The 22,561-nt window shown below is 37.8% G+C and overlaps 1 protein-coding gene and 1 non-coding gene across 5 annotated transcripts in view; both read left to right on the top strand.

Annotated features, from left to right (window-relative positions):
* STRN (striatin) overlaps positions 1 to 22,561 on the top strand; it is a 130,076-nt gene that overhangs the window by 86,248 nt on the left and 21,267 nt on the right. For all 4 annotated transcript variants that reach the window (XM_031655070.1, XM_031655072.1, XM_031655073.1 and 1 more), the window contains 4 exons: positions 4,540 to 4,676; positions 12,533 to 12,708; positions 14,384 to 14,431; positions 20,899 to 21,020. In XM_031655070.1, the coding sequence (XP_031510930.1) occupies positions 4,540 to 4,676; positions 12,533 to 12,708; positions 14,384 to 14,431; positions 20,899 to 21,020 (483 nt within the window). The remainder of the gene's footprint in view (positions 1 to 4,539; positions 4,677 to 12,532; positions 12,709 to 14,383; positions 14,432 to 20,898; positions 21,021 to 22,561) is intronic.
* On the top strand, positions 14,745 to 14,846 carry LOC116270392. The gene has a single exon (XR_004178433.1). It is a non-coding gene; the product is annotated as a U6 spliceosomal RNA (small nuclear RNA).

Raw genomic sequence — 22,561 nt, 5'->3', positions numbered from 1 at the left:
TTTTGTATGCTTTTTGTAGAGACACGGTTTTGCCATATTGTTCAGGCTGATCTCAAACTCCTGGGCTCAAGTGATCCAACTGCGTCGGCCTCCCAAAGTGCTGGGATTACAGGCGTGAGCCACCGCGCCTCGCCCCTGTTCAGGAGTTTGAGACTGTAGTGTGTGATGATTGAGTCAGTGAATAGCTACTGCACTCCAGCCTGGGTAACATAGTGAGACCCTGTCTCTTAAAACAATCAATCAAATATTTATATTAGCTGAAAATTCAACATGACAGTAATTATGATTAATGTATATTTTAAAATATTTTAAAAAATTAATCCTGAATTTAAATACTGTATTTGTACTTTCTCTTCAAATTATTATTTATTGATCAACACAGCCTGAGAAAAAGTCACAGAATAATCATATGGTTTTTTTCTTGTTTTTTTAGTCCATTACATTTTACAGAGACATAAACTGATACAATTTTGATGTATATAGATTTTCATGATTGGAATACTTTTTCAGTGAAATTTTTGACCAGTACATGGTTAATTATTTGTTAGAATTAATTATAGCATACTTGGGATTTATTACTCATACAAAGAATCAACACATTACATGCTAGATATAAAATTTATTTGATGTCTTTTGAATTACAGATGTGAGGTCATGTTCCTCAGTAGGTATGTTGATCACTAGGAGATGCATTCTGTTGACATTATAGGTATGAGACTTCTAATCAGTTGCATTTATCCCAAGATCAGGTCTAGATAAGGAGAAAAGTTAGTTTTTCTCTTATTCTCATAATTCAAAAAGTTTATCAGATTTCATCTCGGGCCATACATGAATTATGCAGAATTCTAATAATAGGGGCAGGATATGTACTATTTACTAAAGGACAGATGTACAAAAGCATTATATAAGCCACAGAAGATGTCCTTGATAAAAAAACATAGTGAGGAACTTTAAAACTCAAGCATTGAATGTTTGTTTAACTTGCTATCTGCAGCAGTGGTCATAAGCCTTCCCCCTCGGTGCAGGTTTTTCGGAAATAGAAAAAACATTTAAGTGATAGATTGTATATTGAATTGTCTATAACTGATACTTCTTGGTCTTCAGTCCACTTTCAGAAAGAACGTTCATATGCTGTGTGTGCGCTATAATTTTGTTACTTTATTTTTATTTTAATAATTCAGAAGGCAGGGCCAGGTGCAGTTGCTCACGCCTGTAATCCCAGCACTTTGGGAGGCTGAGGTGAGCAGATCACTTGGGGCCAGGAATTCAAGACCAGCCTGGCCAACATGGCAAAATCCTGTCTTAACTAAAAATACAAAAATTAGCCAGACATGGGGGCGTGTGCCTGTAGTCCCAGCTACTTGGGAGGCTGAGGCAGGAGAATCACTTGAACCCAGGAGGCGGAGGTTTACATCACACCACTGCACTCCAGTCTGGGCAACAGAGTAAGATTCTGTCTTAAAAAAAAAAAAAATCAGAAGGCAGTGTCACACTTAAAAGGCACAGGGTTTTGTTTTGTTTTTTGGTAAAAGCTGATTAGGGCTAATAAGGTTTAGTTACCAGATGGAAATGTGACCTATAGTCTTAAGTTCTAAGGCTCCTTAGGAACAATCAGGTAACAGTGATGCTTATTATTGCTCTCCCTCTTCAGTCCTGGAGTGTCCTGGCTGTCCACTGGTATGTAAGGAAGGAGTTGTTACTTTCTTTGTTTTCAGGTTTTACTTGGCCGTTTGTAGAGGATTAGTTAGAATTAGCTTACATAATGTATATGGTCTATCCTAGGAATCTTAGTCTTTTACACCTGAACAAAGTTATCTGGAAATGTTAGAAATGAAAACAAATCAAACAAAAAACACCTGGCTGAAGACCTACCATCATAGTCTCACATGAGTCATTCGACTGATATTTTTGACCTGAAAATTGCTGTTCTAACTTAAACAATTCCTTTTCTTCTTTAGTAAATGTTTAGAGTTGTTTGAACTTCTCAGATGATATATGGTATTTTGGGTAAAACCTATTTTTATTTTTGCTACTGTATTGTATGGTGGTTTGATAATGTCTTAATTTATGCTCTATTTTGTTCTGATGAGGATTTTAAGAGTTTATCACTACAGTTTTTAAAAGCAAGTAACTATTTTTAAATTTTTTTTAAAAGACATGGTCTTGCTCTGTCATCTAGGTTGGAGTGCAGTGGTGCAGTCATAGCTCACTGTAGCCTCAAACTCCTGGGCTCAAGAGATCCTCCTGCCTCAAGCCTTCCAGGTAGCTAGGACTAGAGGCATGCACCACTGTGCTTGGCTAATTGTTAAAAAAAATTTGTAGAGGCTGGGCGTGATGGCTCATACCTGTAATCCCAACACTTTGGGAGGCCCAGGCGGGCGGATCACTTGAGGTCAGGAGTTTGAGACCAGCCTGGCCAACGTGGCAAAACCCCATCTCAACTAAAAATACAAAAATTAGCCAGGCATGGTGGCATTAGCTACTTGGTAGGCTGAGACAGGAGAGTTTGCTTGAACCTGGGAGGCGTAGATTGCAGTGAGCTCAGATTGCACCACTGCACTCTAGCCTGGGTGACAGAGCGAGACCCCTGTCTCAGATTTTTTTTTTTTTTTTTTTTAAGAGATAGGGGTCTCGCCCTGTCGCCCAGGGTGGTCTCAGACTCCTGGCCCCAAAGGGTCCTCTCACCTTGGTATCCCAAAACACTAAGATTACAGGCATGAGCCTCCGAGCCTGGCCAATTCTTTCATTTATTCAATGAGTATTTATTATCATACATGATTGAATATAAATCTGAAAAATGTCTTGTACATGTACTAGTCAATACAGTTGACTTGTTTCTTTTAAGAAAATGACCCCTTTAGCAGCTAGGGTTTGAACTACTAAATTCATCTTATTGAATCACAAATGTTTGTCATATATAACCACCTCTAGGAAACTACTCAAAGACCATCTCTGACGTTTGTCAGAACAATTTGCATTTATGGAGAGTGACATTTTGTTATTGACCAAATTAAATAAAATCATTAATATGACATTTTGCTTTTGACTGATTTTTCTATGATGGTTGTTGAAGGAATTGGATTGGTATGTTCAAAATGTTACAAAATAGGATATTTCAAGTTATTCACAAAGTAAAACTGACATTTTTGAAGTACACAGTTCACAGCTAATGAAAGTGTTCAAATGGACACTTTAAATTTTCTCACCAGGTGCGGTGGCTCATGCCTGTAATCCCAGCACTTTGGGAGGCCGAAGCGGGTGGATCTCCTGAGATCAGAAGTTTGAGATCAGCCTGGTCAACATGGGGAAACCTTTCCATCTCTACTAAAAATACAAAAATTAGCCAGGCATGGTGGCAGGCACCTGTAATCCCAGCTACTTGGGAGACTGAGGCAGGAGAATCGCTTAAACCCGGGAGGCGGAGGTTGCAGTAAGCTGAGATCACGCCATTGCACTCCAGCCTGGGCCACAGAGCATGACCCCATCTAAAAAACAAAAAAACAAAAACAAAAACAAAAAATTTTCTTTACCGGGTGCGGTGGCTTACGCCTGTAATCCCAGCACTTTGGGAGGCCAAAGCAGGTGGATCACTTGAGGTCAGGAGTTCGCGACCAGCCCGGCCAACATGGTGAAACCCCATCTCTACTAAAAATACAAAAATTAGACAGGCATGGTGGCACGCATCTGTAATCCCAGCTGTTCGGAAGGCTGAGGCAGGGAGAATTTCTTGAATCCAAGAGGTGGAGGTTGCAGTGAGCCAAGATGTCACCACTGCACTCCAGCCTGGGCGACAGAGTGAGACTGTCTCAGAAAAAAACATAAAAAAATAAAAAATATTATCTGAAGTAAACATTTTTAGATGAAGTATAATATACCTACAGAAGAGTGCTGATGTTACAGCTCAGTGAATTGTCATCAAGGTAGAATTATTACCCTCCCGTGTCACCACCCCTTAAGTCAACAAGTAGAACATTACCAGGGCCCTAGAAGTCCTGTGTTGCTTCTTTAATCACTACCCCTCTCCTACCCAGCAGAGGTAATCCTGACTTGTAACACCACATATTGATTTTGTCACATAAATAGGCACATTTTAGAGTTTGACCCATTTTCATTTGAAGTTTTCTATACTCTTCTAGGTTATAAAATTAATGAATTATATTTTGAATGAGACCAGCACTTGTTACATATATTTAGTAATTAATAGAAATTGTTTAGGTAATTAGCATGAAATATCAAACAAGGAAAACTTACTTTCCTATAGTCATTATTTTTTATATAGTGAAAATGAAAGGACAGTGGATTCTTAGATTTGTTTCCTGTTTTACTTTTCTAAATAGTTGATGCCTTTACCTGTGGTTAAGATATGGAAAAAGCAATAAATTATTTAGGATTTTCTGCTCACTGAATTTTATTGTGTTTAAAAGCATTTAAAAACAATTAAGTGTATACGTGCACTATAAGAAATTTGATGCAAGCAAATGAAACTAAATGTTGGCTCCTTAGAGATTTTTAAATGTTTCCTTTGTCTTCCCTCTTCAGTGGAAGCACTGACATTTCCTCCTTCTTCTGGAAAGTCATTTATCATGGGAGCAGATGAAGCCCTTGAAAGTGAACTGGGACTTGGAGAACTAGCAGGCCTTACGGTGGCCAATGAAGCAGACTCCCTAACTTACGATGTAAGTAGTAGTTTTGTTTTTGATGTTTTTACTTGGTTTTTAAAAATAAAAACTTGCGCTGGGCGCAGTGGCTCACGCCTATAAATCCAATGCTTTGGGAGGCCGAGGCGGGCGGATCACTTGAGGTCAGGAGTTCAAGACCAACCTGGCCAACATGGAGAAATGCTGTCTCTACTGAAAATACAAAAAATGAGCCAGGCATGGCGGCAGGTGCCTGTAATCCCCGCTACTCGGGAGGCTGAGGCAGGAGAATTGCTTGAGCCTGGGAGGCAGAGGTTGCAGTGAGCCAAAACCACACTACTGCACTCCAGCCTGTGCAACAGGGTGAGACTCTGTTTCAAAAAAGTAAAATAAAATAAAAAGTTGATTTTATAGAAAATGAAGACAGTGGTAAAACTTCTTTACAAATATAGAACTTGGTTCAGTTTCCATTGAAAACTTTGAAAGATACATAAAGAAAAACTAACATTTTTCCATAACCTAGAGATGAAAATTATGGGCTTTACCTAAATCCATAATTTAGTATGATTTGTTTATTGGTTTTTGATAGGGGAAAGAATTCCTTTTTCCATTACCAAATTTGAATTTTGTTTTCTGTTTTAGGGCACCAGCAATTAGTTGTAATTCATGCCTACCTAAACCATATTTCTTTGCTTCTTTAGTACATAAGTCAATATCCTATTGAGAAGAGATTTTAAGTATTAGTAGGCGTGGATGTGTACAGTGTGCTTTCCAGATGTTAAGGCTGACCCATCAGAGATTTGGACCAAAATTGATATCTTTGTACCTTTGTGCATACATTTACTTAATTCCGAACAATTGTTTTATAAATGTGTTTATAATTCCTCATCACAATAAATGATTTATTAGAAAAATAGTTGCTTATGTCATAGGTAAAGTATTTATAACCTGCCTTATTTCATTAAATTCCTCTCACTTTGATAGTTTATGAGCTCTATTGGAAAACACAATGTATCTCTTGCAGCACACACACCATCTAGGGGATGTAGGATGGATGCCTAAGCAAATCATAGGTATGGTAAAGAAGCACTCCAAAGAGGAACGCTTACCACCCACTCCTCTTCATACAGATAAAAAACTCCCAACCTCTTTGCTAAGCCCATTAGTAACCCTTTTGGGTTCTTCCTCCAAAAACAGTTGAAAATCCATATACTACTTTTCACTTTCTCTCCTGGTCCATTTTTTTCTTAGAGCTACTGCAATAACCATCTAATCTAAACGGGCTCCTTGCACTCCATTCTCCACGAATATGATACAGATTTACAATTTTTTTTTTTTTTTAAAGCAGGGTCTCACTCTGTCACCCAGGCTGGAGTGCAGTGGCTTGATCTCAGCTCACTGCACCCTCTGCCCCCCCGGGCTCAAATGATCCTCCCATCTCAGCCTCCCAAGTAGCTGGGACCATAGGCACGCACCATCACACCCAGATACTTTCTTTTATTTTTGGTAGAGACAGGCTTTTGCCATATTGCTCAGGCTGGTCTCAAAACTCCTAAGCTCAAGAAATTCACCCGGCTCAGCCTACTCCAAAATGCTGGGATTACAGCCCTGAACCACCATGCCTGACCTGTTACAGATTTTTAAAAAATCATTTCTAAGCTGGGCACAGTGGCTCACGCCTGTAATCCCAGCACTTCGGGAGGCCGAGGTGGGCATATCATGAGGTCAAGAGATCGAGACCATCCTGGCTAACACAGTGAAACCCAGTCTCTACTAAAAATACAAAAAGATTAGTTGGGCGTTGTAGCGGGTGCCTGTAGACCCAGCTACCTGGGAGGCTGAGGTAGGAGAATGGTGTGAACCCAGGAGGTGGAGTTTGCAGTGAGCTGAGATCACACTACTGCACTCCAGCCTGGGCGATAGAGTGAGACTCCCTCTCAAAAAAAAAAAAAAAAAAAAATCATTTCTACTTCCGGTGTTTTTGTTGCCTTATATTTCACATTTGTCTTTTTAAAACACCATTGATTTTTGCTTTTTTTTTTGAGGCAGAGTCTCACTCTCCTGCCCAAGATGGAATGCAGTAGTGTAATCACAGCTCACTGTAGCCTTGACCTTCTGGGCTTGAGCCATCCTCCCACCTCAGCCTCCCAAGTAGCTGGGACCATAGGTGTACACCACCATGCCTGGCTTTTTAATTTTTTGTACAGACGGGATCTTGCTATACTGCCCAAGCTGGTCTTGAACTGCTGGGCTCAAGTGATCTGCCCACCTCAGCCTCACAGAGTGCTGGGATTACAGGCATGAGCCATTGTTGCCGGCTGGGGTACTTTATTTTTTATTCAACCTTCCACCTTTCTACTACTTGGAATTTCTATACTCTTTCGCTACTCTTCAATGAGTACCCTAGAGAGTATCACATACGTTTTTATCAAAATTTTCCATGCAAAGACCTTATAATGCTTTTAATTATTAATTCCCACCCTACTTACATGTCATTCTTGTTAACACATTTCTGAATATGTTTATCTTCTATAAAAAAATTGTTTTGTATACTCTACATTCAGTTAGGATTATTTATTTTACATTTTACATTATCCTTTACACATTTTGCTTTTTAAAATTCTTTTCTGCATGTCTGTCCATCTGGGATCACTTTCCTTTCACCTGAGGACATTTAGTATTTCTCTTTAGTGAAGGTCTGTTGGTGTCCAGTTCTCTCCGTGTCTTGTTTTCTGAAATATCTTTGTTTAGCTTGAGTGGGTCAACTGTTATTGCACATTGAATTCTAGTTGGCAGAGGTGGTTTTTTTTTACTCTAAACATAGTATTTTACTGTCTTTGTTTTATGTTTTCTGCTAAGGTCAACTATCATTTCTGTTGTTGGTCGTTTAATGGTAGTCTGATTTTTGTCACTAATATTATCTGTGTCTTTTTTTTTTTTAGCCAAGGTTTGTTTTCCTTTTTTATTTAAGTTTCTTGAAGTTCTTAAATCTTTATGACTTGATATATTTTCATCACTTTTGTAAAGTTCTCAGCCATTTCTCTTCGAGTACCACTTTTGCACCTCTATCTCTCTTTCTCTTCTCTTTTTGGAACATAGTTATATGTGTGTTACACCCTCTTCCTCTTCTTCCTGTGACCTCTGTCTCCTATTCCCTTTATTTTTTTAATGACTCATCTTTCAATTCACTAATTCTCTCTTCAGTAATCTGTAGTCAGTAGTTAAGCCCATATGTTGAGGTCTTACAGTTTTTTGTTTTGTTTTGTTTTGTTTTTGTTTTTGTTTTTGTTTGAGACAGAGTCTTGCTCTGTCGCCCAGGCTGTAGTGCAGTGGTGCAATCTCGGTTGACTGCAAGCTCCACCTCCCGGGTTCACGCCATTCTCCTGCCTCAGCCTTCCAAGTAGCTGGGACTACAGGTGCCCACCACCATGCCTGGCTACTTTTTTTTTTTTTTGTATTTTTTTGTATTTTTAGTAGAGATGAGGTTTTCACCGTGTTAGCCAGGATGGTCTTGATCTCCTGACCTTATGATCTGCCCGCCTCCACCTCTCAAAGTGCTGGGATTACAGATGTGAGCCACAGCACCTGGCTAGATTTTGCTTCTTGAATTTTTTTTTTTTTCTTTTTTTTTTTGAGACAGAGTCCTGCTTTGTCGCCAGGCTGGAGTGCAGTGGTGCGATCTTGGCTCACTGCAACCTCTGCCTCCCGGGTTCAAGCAATTCTCCTGCCTCAGCCTCCCGGGTAGCTGAGATTTCAGGCACATGCCACCACACCCAGCTAATTTTTGTATTCTTAGTAGAGACAGGGTTTCACCATGTTGGTCAGGATGGTCTTAATCTCCTGACCTTGTCATCCACCTGCCTCAGCCTCCCAGAGTGCTGGGATTACAGGTGTGAGCCACCGCACCCAGCCAAATTCTTTTTTTTTTAGATTGTTTACAGATTTCTTCCAAAATTTTCAGTCTTGTCTTTTATCGCCTTGGACATAATCAACATTATTATTATTATTATTATTATTATTATTATTATTATTATTGAGACAGAATCTTATTATTTTAGCCAGGCTGGTGTGCAGTGGCGTGACCTTGACTCACTGCAACTTCTGCCTCCTAATGGAGGCTCTCCTCCCATCTCAGCCTCTTGAGTAGCTGGGACTACAGATGTTCACCAGTACGCCCAGCTAAAGCATGATTATTTTAAAGTTGAATTGGAAACTCTGTAGTTCTTTTATTGTTATGTGTTGTTTCTGCTCATCTTCAGTTATATTGTCTTACATCCTTATGTACATGATTATTTTTATTTTCAAGAAACTGTTATTTGAAAAGTTGTCTGTAGAAATAACTTCAGACCAAATGCTATAATTTAAATTGCTTTTCTCAGATGTATGCAGCCACTACCTCTGGGATCTGGGATCGATTTATTTCATTTTGAATTTTTACAGTCCCTGCAAGACCTTGGCTTCTAGTTCACCCTTATGTGTAGGATGCCACACTTTGAAATCATAACCCAAAGCAAAGTGGCTTACTGAGCCCAACTGTCATGGCAGGTTCATCAATTTGTATCCCCATGACACTTCAAAACTGTCAGAAAAACTGCTCAGCCTCTCAGCTGCCCCCTCTGGAATCAGTAAACAGCGTCTGGGGAAAACAGCCCAAATATTGGACTCACCTTTTAGGCCTCTCTTCTTCTCTAGATTTTGGCCTGATTTTTCTTCAGTGTTTTGTTCTCTGTTTTTTATATTTAATTCTGCTTTTCTACTTGTCCTTAGTGCAGAGGTGGTCCAAATTACCTGACTTGTCATGGCTAGAAGCAGAAGTTCCCATTAGATACTTCTGTTCTCTCTATTCTAGCCCCACAAAGAGTTTATCCAGTATGTAATGTAACTTAGTCCTCTCTCCAGATAAAGCTCATTCTTTTTTCATAGTTTTTAATTGTTAGAAAACTTTGTGTTAGGTCTGTCACTCGGTTTTCAAAAGTAGTTCCTGGTTTCATAATAATACCAGTAATCTGTGGCTGTGTAACAAATTATGCCAAAACTTAGCAGCTTAAAGCAAAAAACATTTATTATCTCATAGTTTCCATGGGTCAGGAATACAGAAGCAGTTTAGCCAGGTGATTCTGTCTTAGGGTCTCTAATGTAGTTGCAGTCAAGATGTTGGCAAGGGCTGCAGTATCACCTGAAGACTTGACTTGTGGGGTGGATCTGCTTTTAAGCTCTTCCTGTGGTTGTTGGGAGGCCTTGGTTCTTTGTTGGCTATTGGGGGAGACTTTAGTTCCTCACCACATAGGTCTCTCCATGGGCTTTTCAGCATGGCAGCTGGCTTCCCCCAGTGTGAGTGCATGTGAAAAGAGAGAGCAAGAACACCCAAGATGGAAGATGTTATAACTTAATTTTGGAAGTAACTTGTTATCACTTCTGCTATATTCTGTTGGTGACAGAGACCAACCCCGTAATGTGGGACGGAACTATATAATGTTTACCTATAAGGAAATGGAGCTGACTGGGGCCATCTTAGTGGCTGCCTACCACATTAAGACATTCAGAAGGAATTCGATTGCTCTTTCACCTGAAAGCCTTTCAGGTGCTTAAAAAGAGCAGACATGATTCAACTCAGCTTTTCTTCTTCCAGAATAAACAGCCCCAGTACTTACAGTAGTTCCTTGGATGATGTGTTTTATGTCTTTTATTATCCTAATTTGACAAGTTGTATCCATTTTTTTCTGCAGATGTTTTATTGAGGGTAACTTCTAAATTCCAATGGCTTGGGTTTGAATCCAGGCCCCTCCACTTACTAGCAGGGTTCTTTGGGCAAGTCACTTCTCTTTTCCTGGTTTATCTAGTCTGGAAAGTAGAGATAATGTTATTTCCTTCTTCATAGAGTTATTTTGAGGATTAAGTGAGTTAATGCATATAAAGTATTTTCAATAGTGGTCAAAATAATGAATAATGCCCAAAATAATAGCTATTGTTAGTATTGCTGTATTTTTGTCTTTTGTAAATAAGTAGTGTTTCTCCAGTCTTTTACCAATACAGTCATACCTTGCTTAATGATGGGGATACATTCTGAGAAATGTGTTCATTAGGTGATTTCATTATTGTGCAAACATCGTAGAGTGTACTTACAAGCCTAGATGGCATAGGCTTTACAAATCTATACAGCATGTTACTGTACTGTAGGCAACTATAACACAATGGTAAATACGTATCTAAACATGTCTAGACATAGAAAAGGTGCAGTAAAAATACAGTATAAAAGATTTCAAAATGGTACACCTGTATAGAACACTTATCATGAATGGAGCTTGCAGGACTGAAAGTTGCTCAGAATGAGTCAGTGAGTGAGTGGTGAGTGAATGTGAAGGTGTAGGACATTACCGTACTGTTGACCTTGTAAACACTGTACACCTAGGCTGTGCTAAAATATATATAAAAAAACTTTCTTCAATAATAAATTAGACTTAGCTTACTATAATTTTTTGCTTTATAAACTGAATTTTTAAAAACATTTTAACTTTTATAATAACACAGCTTGAAACAAACGCATTGTATAGCTGTAGAAAAATATTCTCTTCCTTTATATCCCTATTCTATAAACTTTTTCCTATTTTTAAAATTTTAATGTTTATTTTACTTTTTAACTTTTTTGTTAAGAATGAATACACATACACGCATATTAACCTAGGCCTATACAGGGTCAGGATCATCAGTATCACTCTCTTCTACCTCCACATCTTGTCCCACTGGAAGGTCTTCAGGGGCAGTGACAGTCATGGAGCTGTCATCTTCTGTGATAACAGTACCTTCTAGTAGAATACTCTTTAAGGAACTGTCTAAAGCTGTTTTACAGTTAACTTTTAAAAAATAAGTAAAAGGAATATACTGTAGAATAAAAATTATAATATATAAACCAGTAACAGCAGTTAATATCATTATCCAGTATGTGTTCTGTACATAATTATACATGCTATACTTTAATAGCACTGGCAGCCCAAATAGGTTTGTTTACACCAGCATCACCACAAACATGTGAGTAATGTATTGTGCTACAGCATTAAAACAGCTATGATGTTACTATAGGAATTTTTCAGCTCCATTATAATTTTATGGGACCACTATCATATATGTGGTCCATTGTTCCCCAAAATGTAGTTATGTGGCACATGATTGTACTTTTGCTACTCTTACTTAAACTTAGTCTGATTGCTAGCCTTGGAGTGTGAAGAATTCGTACCCTGTGGTGCTAGTGTAAATTCAAATATAATCTACCTCTTTAGCTTTTCTGTTATATGATTGGAATGAAAAAATAGTACTTTTTTTTTTTTTTCGTTTTTGAGATTGAGTTACCACGGAGGGAAAGAACATGTGTGTGTTTTACCAGTAGAATGCGTTCTTTGAGTTATCTCTTCCATTTTTAACATTTTATGCTTCCAGTTTATAAACTTTGTTTCCAGTTTGATGAAAAAAATTTAGCTATTAGAAAGTATTTAAAATCTCAAAAGTATGATATTTTAAAATGTTAGCAGGTTTAAAGATAGCTTAGTTTTTCAACTCTTGCCCAAAATTATATTTGTATACTATAATTTGTGTTAAATTACTTGGTCTTATTTAGCATCCTAATAAGATCTATTTTATGTAATTTGATTCACTTTTTATATTCAATTATGTTAATTGTTTTTGTAATAATACACCTTTCATATTTCTTCAAAGAAAACTAGTGTTGGGTTATTGCTAATTTTGCTTCTTGGTTTGGTTATTTACATATACAAATTACATTCTTTTAAAAATTGCAAAGTGATGGTTTATTGACAAATCAGCAAGAATTAATGTTGAAATGCAATTTTTTTCCCCTATCCTGAACTAAGTGTGTAGATATCTTTGTTTTCTTTCCTTAATAGATAGCAAACAATAAAGATGCCTTGAGGAAGACATGGAACCCTAAGTTTACGTTGAGAAGTCACTTTGATGGCATCCGAGCCCTTGCTTTCCATCCCATTGAGCCTGTTTTGATAACAGCATCAGAGGATCACACATTAAAAATGTGGAATTTACAGAAAACAGCCCCAGCCAAAAAGTGAGAATATTCTACTTTGACATACTTGAATATTTTAATTAACATTTTCAGCAGAAAACGACATATTTTATTTCTATTAAATTTCCCAAATATTTCTTCTAGTTCTTTCTGCCATGTCATGTAATTTATTGTGTTTTTCCGTTTATACGACCTAGTGGTAGGTTAGAAAACTGATGCTTAGGAAGATGTGGTGTTATCTGTTGGTTTCACCAGGGTTTGTGAATACTGATTACCGTCCTTATATATAACAGTATTTTTAAATGGCTGCTATATTTGGGGAGCCCCTTATCTGTACTGAAGGTTTTGACTGTTCCTATAAACAGGTATATGCATCTTTAAAATAATCAAATCTCCACCTCCATCCATTGTTTAGTAGATTAGACTTATGGGGTGGAGCAGAAAAAAGCCTCACTGGGATGAGTGGAGGGTCTTGGTCTTGTCTTTTGGCCTTAAGACTTTATGTACTTTCCATACCCACCAGTATGTCTAGACTCAGGCTAACCTAACTGCCGAAGTGCTTGCCTTGGCCCTTTAGTTCTTGTCTAAGTATGGATAGACGTGAGTTAGTATAAACCCTTTAAAAGTCACATAGCTAAACCTGATTCTACTTTCTTGGGTCCTTATTGGAGCTCCACTCCTTTGGGTCACATGTCAAAAAAAGAAAAAAAACCAGCATCTGCCAGCAAAGACCCTTTTGCAGTGTTGGGCACTTTGTTATTATAAGAGTCATCACTGAACATCAAATAGAGGAGGTTACAAAAATTTTACTACCAATGGAGGAAATCTGTTGCCTGGTTTAAGAGAGATCAGTGTCATTCATGCTGTGTCATACATAGGGTAGATGAAATACTTGATTTATCAGTCTCAGATAGCTCAACCAGATATTGCTAAAACCAGATGGACTTTCATATAGATTAGGTGTTTTCAGAAGAGAAAAATAGTTTACTGGCTATACATTATGAGATAACATGTCTATACATAACTGCAATACAGTGTAGAAATCGGTAAGTACGTGACTTTAAATCCAGTTTCCATCAAAGTCATAGCCAGTATTAGGGTATGGTGTACCTATAATAATGGTGTTCTGAGTAGTGAATAAACTGATAATTTGGACAATCTCTTCAGTATGGAGGATAGACATATTAACCTTATTGAAAAGGCAAGGAAATAGAAGTACCATTTGCTGATATCCTACTATGTGCATGATTGTGTCCTGGGGTGTTTTTTAACTTGTAGAATCCTATTTAATCCTGTGATTATTTGGTGTCATTCCCATTTTTTTGTTTTGTTTTAAACGGAGTAATCTGAAGTTCTGAAACATTAAATAATTTGCTTAAAGTTCGCCAATTAGTGATAGAACTGGAAATTGAGTTCAGAAATTTATCTCTTCAAAGCCCATGTTGTTTCTCTTAATGAAGCTGTCTTTCCCTTTAGTCAAATAGATTATGACAGGGCTAAAAATACTGTAACAAGATATTATTACTAAACAAGAATCTTGTTTCTTGATGCCATGAAAGTATAATTGGTGTTAAGTAAGCTTTCTTATGTATCATATAGTTGAGAATGGTATATTCCCATAATGTTTGTATTTTTAAAGGCAATTTTATGACATATGTTCAATTATACTGTTTATTACTGAAACTTCGAATGTTAAAGTCATCTCTCTCTGATTTAGGAGCACTTCTCTTGATGTAGAACCTATCTATACATTCAGAGCCCATAAGTAAGTATATGCTTTTTCTTTATTTTAAACCAATATCTTTGTAAAACAGGCTGGTTAGGATATTTTATTTTCTTTCACTTACTAGGTATTCTTTGTATTTAGGAGTTTTTTTAAATGTAAAAGAATTTGGCAGATAATGTAATGCTAAAACCAAATTCATCACTGCGAAATAGGGATTTGCGCTTAAATTAGATTTTATTTACATGATGTTTAAGTAAGGTACATATTTATATCTTTAAACTAGAGCCAACTAGGTTTAAATATTAGAAATTCCAACTTTTTTTCCTTATATAACCTGGATTAAAATATTCAAGTACCTGCTTTGGCAGTACCTACCCTACAACTGGAAAGATACAGAGATCAGCAAGGCCTCAGTACAAGGATGACACAGATTCACGAAGAGTTCCATATTTTTCTTTTCTTTTTTTTTTTTTTTGAGACGGAGTCTCGCTCTGTTGCCCCACCTGGAAGGCAATGGCGTGATCCAGTAGAGACAAGGTTTTACACTGTTGGCCAGGTGGTCTTGAACTTCTGGGCTTCAACTCTTGACCTCAAGTGATCCGCCCACCTCAGCCTCCCAAAGTGCTGGGATTACAGGCGCCTGGCTGAAGGGTTTTGTATTTTTCTAAATGTGGAAACAAAAGAATACTAGCCTGGCGCGGTGGCTCACACCTTTAATCCCAGCACTTTGGGAGGCCGAGATGGGTAGATCACGAAGTCAGGAGATCGAGACCATCCTGGCCAACATGGTGAAACCTTGCCTCTATTAAAAATACAAAAAATTAGCTGGGTGTGGTGGCAGACATCTGTAGTCCCAGCTACTTGGGAGGCTGAGGCAGGAGAATGGCATGAACCCACGAGGCGGAGCTTGCAGTGAGCAGAGATCGTGCCACTGCACTCCAGGGTCACAGAGCAAGACTCCGTCTCAAAAAAAAAAAAAAAAAGATTACCAGCTACCACAAAAACACAATTGGTTACATAGACCATTGACACTTTATAGCAACTACACAATCACGTATGTGTAATAACCAGCTAACAACATGATGACAGGATCAGATGGGCACATATCATTGTTAACCTTGAATGTAAAAGGGCTAACTGCCCCAATTAAAAGGCACATAGTGGCAAGTTGCATAAAGAAGCAAGAGCCAACTGTATTCTATCTTTAAGCAACCCATCTCACATGCAGTAACCCCCATAGACTCAAAGAAAAGGGGTGAAGAGCAATCAACCAAGCAAACGGAAAACAGAAAGAAGCAGGAGTTGCTACTCTAATTTCAGACAAAAAGACTTTAAACCAACAAAGATCAGTAAAGACAAAGAAGGACGTTACATGACAGTAAAGGATTCAATTCAAAAAAAGTCTTAACTATCTTAAATATATATGCACCCAATACAGGAGCACCCAGATTCATAAATTCTTAGAGACTGTCAAAAAGATTTAGATAACTATACAATAATAGTGGGAGACTTTAACACCCCACTGATGTATTAGATCATCAAGGCAGAAAACTAAGATATTCAGGACCTGAACTTGATACTTGACCAAATGGACCTAACATATATCTACAGAACTCTCCACCCCAAAACAACAGAATATACATTCTTCTCATTTGTACATGGCACATATTCTAAAATCAACCACCCTCCTGGCCATTAAACACTTCTCAGCAAATTTAGAAAAACTGAAATCATACCAGCCACACTCTCAGAACAAACACAATAAAAATAAAAGTCAATGGCTGGGTGCAGGGGCTCATGCTTATAGTCCCAGCACTTTGGGAAGCTGAGGCAGGCAGATTGCATGAGCTCAGAAGTTCTAGACCAGTCTGGGCAACATGGCAGGACCCCATCTCTACAAAAAATACGAAAATCAGTCACTAGTTGTGATGTGTTCCTGTAGTCCCAGCACTTCAGGGGGCTGAGGTGGGAGGATCACTTGAGCCCGGGAGGTGGAGTTTGCAGTGAGTCGAGGTCATGCATCTACACTCCAGCCTGGGCAACAGCAAGCGATAGCCTGTCTCAAATAAATAAACAATAGAAGTCAATACCAAGATGGCTCAAAACCATCCAGTTACATGGAAATTAACCAGCTGTTGAATGACTTATTGGTAAATAATGAAATGAAGGCAAAAATCAAGAAATTCTTTGAAACTAATCAAACCAAAGCTACGACATACCAGAATCTTTGGAAGGCAGCTAAAGCTGTGTTGAGAGGGAATTTTATGGTGCTAAACACCCACATCAAAAACTTAGAAAGATCTCGGCCAGTGCAGTGGCTCACAGCTGTAATTCCAGCACTTTGGGAGGTTGAGGCGGGCAGATCACAAGGTCAGGAGTTTGAGACCAGCCTGGCCAACATGGTGAAACCCCATCTCTACTAAAAATACAAAAATTAGTTGGGTGCGGTGGCATCCATATATGCACCTAGTACAGGTATAATCCCAGCTACTCAGGAGGCTGAGGCAGGAGAATTGCTTGAACCCAGGAGGCAGAGGTTGCAGTGAGCTGATATGCCGCCACCATACTCCAACCTGGGCAACAGACTGAGACTCCGTCTTAAAAAAAAAAAAAAAAGATATCAAATTAACAACTTAACATCACACACAAGAGAAAACCAACCCCAAAGCTAGCAGAAGACAAGAAATAACCAAACTCAGAGCTGAACTGAATGAAATCGAGACACAAAAAACCGTATAAAAGATCATTGAAACCAGAAGTTGGTTCTTCGAAAGAATAAGATAGGTAGACCACTAGCTAAACTAATAAAGAAAAAAAGAGAAGATCCAAATAAACACAACCAGAAATGATAAATGTAATTTTACCACCAACCCCACAGAACTACAAAAACCATCCAGAAACTATTATGAACATCTCTGTGCACACAAACTAGAAAACATAGAAGAAATGGATAAATTCCTGGAAACAACATCCCAAGACTAAACCAGGAAGAAATTCTGTGAACAGACCAATAATGAGTTCTGAAATTGGATAGTAATAAAAAGCTTTCCAACAAGAAAAAGCCCAGGTTGAGATGGATTCACAACTGAATTCTACCTAGCGCATAAAGAAGAGCTGGCACCATTCCTACTGAAACTATTCCAGAAAATTGAGGAGGGGCTGGGTGCAGTGACTCACGCCTGTAATCCCAGCACTCTGGGAGGCCAAGGTGGGTGGATCACCTGAAGTCAGGAGTTCGAGACCAACCTGGCCAACATGGTGAAAACCCCATCTCTACTAAAAATACAAAACAATTAGCTGGGCATGGTGGCAGGTGTCTGTAATCCCAGCTACTTGGGAGGCTGAGGCAGGAGAATCACTTGAAACCGGGAGGTGAAGGTTGCCATGAGCCAAGATTGCATCCATTGCATTTCAGCCTGAGCGACAAGAGTTATGAAACTCCATCTCAAAAAAAAAAAAAAATTGAGGAGGGACTTCTCACTAACTCATTCTATGAGGCTAGTGTCATCCTGATACCAAAACCTGGCGGAGATACAACAAAAAGGAAAACTTCAGGCCAATATACAAAAAGGAAAACTTTAGGCCAGTATTCTTGATGAACATAGACGCAGAAATCTTCAACCAAATACTAGCAGGCAGAATCCAACAGCACATCAAAAAGCTAATCCACCACAATCAAGTAGACTTTATCCCTGGGTTGCAAGGTTAGTTCAGTATACACAAATCAATAAATGCGGTTCATCACATGAACAGAACTGAAAACAAAAATCACATGATCATCTCAATAGATGCAGAAAAGGCTTTCAATAAAATTCAGCATTGCTTCATTAACCCTGAACAAACTAGGCCTTGAAGGAACATACTCCAAAATATTAAGAGCTGTCTATGACAAGCTCACAGCCAACATCACACTGAACAACAAAATCTGGAAGTATTTCGCCTGAGAACTGGAACAAGACAAGGATGCCTACTCTCACCACTCCTATTTAATATAGTACTGGAAGTCCTAGCCAGAGCAGTCAGGCAAGAAAAAGAAAAGGCATCCAAATAGGAAGAAAGACAGTCAAACTATCTTTTTTGCAGACAATGTAATTTTGTACCTAGAAAACGCTATAGTCTCTGCCCAAAAGCTCCTAGATTTGATAAAACAACTTCAGCAAAGTTTCTGGATATAAAATCAACGTATGAAAATCAGTACCATTTCTATATACCAGTAATGCCCAAGCTGAGTACCAAATCAAGAATGCAGTGTCATTCACAGTAGCCACAAAAAAGGTAAAATACCTAGGAATATTGTTAACCATGGAGGTGAAAGATCTCTACAATGAGAATTACAAAACACTGCTCAAAGAAATCAGAGATGACACAAAGAAATGGAAAAGCATTCCATACTCGTAAGAAGAATCAATATTGTTAAAATGGCCATACTGCCCAAAGCAATTTACAAATTCAATGCTATTCCTATCAAACTACCAATGACATTCTCACAGAATTAGAAAAAACGTTTAAAATTCATATGGAAACTCAAATAGCCAAGGCAGTTCTAAGCAAAAAGAACAAAGCTGGAGGCATCACATTACTGATTTCAAACTATACTACAGGGCTATAGTAACCAAAACAGCATGGTACTGGTACAAAAACAGAAACATAGACCAATGAAACAGAATAGAGAGCCCAGAAATAAAGCTGCACACCTACAACTTCAACAAATGTAATCTTCAACAAAGTTGACAAAAACAAGCAATGGGGAAAGGACTCCCTATTCAATAAATGGTGGTGGGACAGATGGCTAGCCATATGCAGAAGATTGAAACTGGAGCCCTTCCTTATACCATGTACAAAAATCAATTCAAGATGGATTAAAGACTTAAAGGTAAAACCTAAAACTATAAAAAATGTTGAAGAAAACCTAGGGAATACCATTCTAGACATAGGCCCTGGCAAAGATTTCATGATGAAGGCACCAAAAGCAATTGCAACAATGACCAAAAAAAAAAAAAAAAAAAAGACAAATGGGACCTAATTTAACTGAAGAGCTTCTGCACACGTTAGAAACAGAGTAAATAGACAACCCACGGAATGAGAGAAAATATTTGCAAACTATGAATCTGACAAAGGAACAATATCCTGAATCTATAAGGAACCTAAACAAATTAACAAGCAAAAAACAACCCCATTAAAAAGTGGTCAGAGGACGTGAACAGATAGTTTCCAGAAGAAGACATACATGTGGCCGACAGGAAAAAGTGCTCAACATCACTTATTACAGAAATGCAAATCAACACACGATGAGATGCCATGTCACACCAGACAGCATGGCCGTTATTAAAAGGTCAAAAGATAACATGCTGGCAAGGCTGTGGAGAAAAGGGAACACTTAAATGCTGCTAGTAGGAATGTAAATTAGTTCAGCCACTGTGGAAAGCAGTTTGGTGATTTCTCAAAGAAGTTAGAACTACCAGTCAACCCAGCATTATTAGGTATATACCCAAAGGAATATAAATCATTCTGCTATAAAGACACATGCATGCATGTGTGTTCATCATAGCACTATTCATAGTAGCAAAGACATGGAATCACCCTAAATGCCCATCAGTGGGAAACTGGATAAAGAAAATGTGGTACATATACACCATGGAATACTATGCAGCCATAAAAAATGAGATCATGTCCTTCGCAGGAAAATCATGGAACTGAAGGCCATCAGGTTAAGCAAACTAATGCAGGAACAGAAAACCAAACACTGCATGTTCTCACTTACAAGTGAGAACTGAACATTGAGTATACATGGACACAAGAAGGGAACTATAGACACTAGGGCCAACTTGACTGTGGAGGGTAGGAAGAGGGTGAGGATTGAAAAACTACCCATTGGGTACTACGCTTTTTTCCTGAGTGATGGAATAATATGTACAGCAAACCGCCAAGGCATGCAATTTATCTCTAGAACCAACCTGCACATGTACACTTGAAACTAAAAGTTAAAAAGTTTTTTGAGAATTGTTTGTGTGTGTGTGTGTGATGATGCATTTCATTTTTTTTTTTTTTTTTTTCTGTTTCTGTTTAAGGAATGTGCCTTTTCTCTTGATTTAGCACAGAGATTGGCATACTTTTTATATAAAGAGTCACATAATAAATATCTGACTTAGGCTGTTAGGCTTTTAAAAATATTTTAGGATTTGCTAGTCATATAATTTCTGTTGCATGTTATTGTTTTTTGTTTTGTTTTGTTTTATAACCCTTTAAAAATGTAAAGACCATTCTTAGCTTGAGGACTGTACAGAAACAGACCAGTGGTTGGATTTGACATGCAGACCATAATTTACCAACCTCTTAAACCAGAGGAAGAAAAATGAACAGTGCTTTGCTAGTACCTGAGTTTTCATTTTTTATAAAAAGCAGAAAAATAGCCATTTGGGTAATTAAACATGCTTATTTTTAACAAGTCATATTATCAGGTTGGTTTTTGAGAATAGCAATTGATTTATTTTTTTTTAATCTCCCAGAGGTCCAGTGCTTTGTGTGGTAATGAGTAGCAATGGTGAGCAGTGTTACAGTGGTGGTACTGATGGACTGATCCAGGGCTGGAATACCACTAATCCCAACATCGACCCCTATGATTCTTATGGTAGGTGATTTCCCAAAGATCTGAAGGAATAAAATTGATTTTTTAAACACATTTTTTCATAGAATGTAAAAGGAAGAGATAGGAGATTTTTGAAAATAGGTAAAGAGAACCACGTCTTTATTTTGTTAAAAAGGACTTCTGTATTTAGGAATTAACTTGATATACAATGCTAAAAGAAGAAAAGAAAAAAACATTCTTCTTGAAAATACAGTTCCCACTTCTCCAGAGTCTTATTTATTGGAAATACAGGCTTGATTGACAGTTGTTTTCTTATTTTAGGCATCTGTAGAGTTCTTGGTACATTATTACTAAGCCATAGTAACATTTCATCACTATTCTTGTCAAACAGCTTTTAAGGAAAATGAATATTGGTGCCATCCCCTTAGTCAATTATTGGAGGGCTGTAGAAGCTAATAATTTAAAAAGTCCATGACACCAAAATAGGTAAAAGGCCTCAAAAGTTAAGAAGTGCCCTTTAGTTTTGGGAACAGTACCATACATCATAAATACATATTATAATCTATCAATAGATATTACCATAAATTCATTTGTAAAAACTGTTTAGGAATTGGCTATTTTGGTTTTCTGTTAAGTTCTAGAGTAGTTTGAAGTATCACATTTGTCATAAAAGCATTTTAATTCAATCATCATTTTAGATTAATTTTACCACCAAACCAGAGTAAGGATAAGAAATTCAATAAACAAAATTTTTTCCCAGCATTTATTTAATAAGCATTAATATTTTGTGAAAAGTAGCCCCACTCTCCCCCAATTCTCTTATAAGTTATCTGTTCTATGCCTTTCCTTACTTCCTTTACCTCTCTGCTAGAGAATCAACTGTCCCTCATTCTGTCATAGGCCAGTCTTTCCCATTTTGACTTTATTCATTTTAGTTTCTTTTGGGACTGTACTCGAATCTGTCTCTCTTTGCGACTGCATTCTAATCTTTTGCTCTTCTGCTTTTGTTCTCTTGCATCTTAATTAAGCCTTACTCTCTTTGCTTCCTTTGCATCCCCTCAGCAAATAAGTAAATTCGGGTACCTTCCATTCTGAGCAAGGAGAAGCCTTGACCCTGTTTCCCTCTCTGGCTTCTGTTTAGTTCCTCTCATTCCCTCATGATCTGTTTCTTTGATGGTATTGTCTAGAAAACATAATTACCAGTTACTAATTTCATGTTTTTTCTCTGTGCTTCATCCTTCTGCATACTGGCTTCTGGCTCTTAACACTTACATATAACAAGATTGTCAGTAACTAATTGCCTGATCCAAGAATATTTTACAGTCCTTATTTTACTCGATGTATTGGCTGTATCTGAGATTGTTAACAACTCCATCCTTTTTGAAATCTGTCCATGCTATTGGCATTTTGACACTTTGTGACAATTTCTATTCTCTGTCCTTCATAAACTGCTTTTATTTTTCTTGCCTTAAATATTGACATTTATCAAGACCCAGACCCTAACTTTTTTCAGTGTACAAACATTCCTTGAGAGACTGAATCTACATCTGTGCTTAAATCTTTGAGCTTCAGATTGACTACAG

This window comes from Papio anubis, chromosome 14 (genome assembly GCF_008728515.1).
Source record: "Papio anubis isolate 15944 chromosome 14, Panubis1.0, whole genome shotgun sequence".
NCBI classification, from domain to species: domain Eukaryota; kingdom Metazoa; phylum Chordata; class Mammalia; order Primates; family Cercopithecidae; genus Papio; species Papio anubis.
This window is presented reverse-complemented; position numbering and strand designations above follow the sequence as displayed.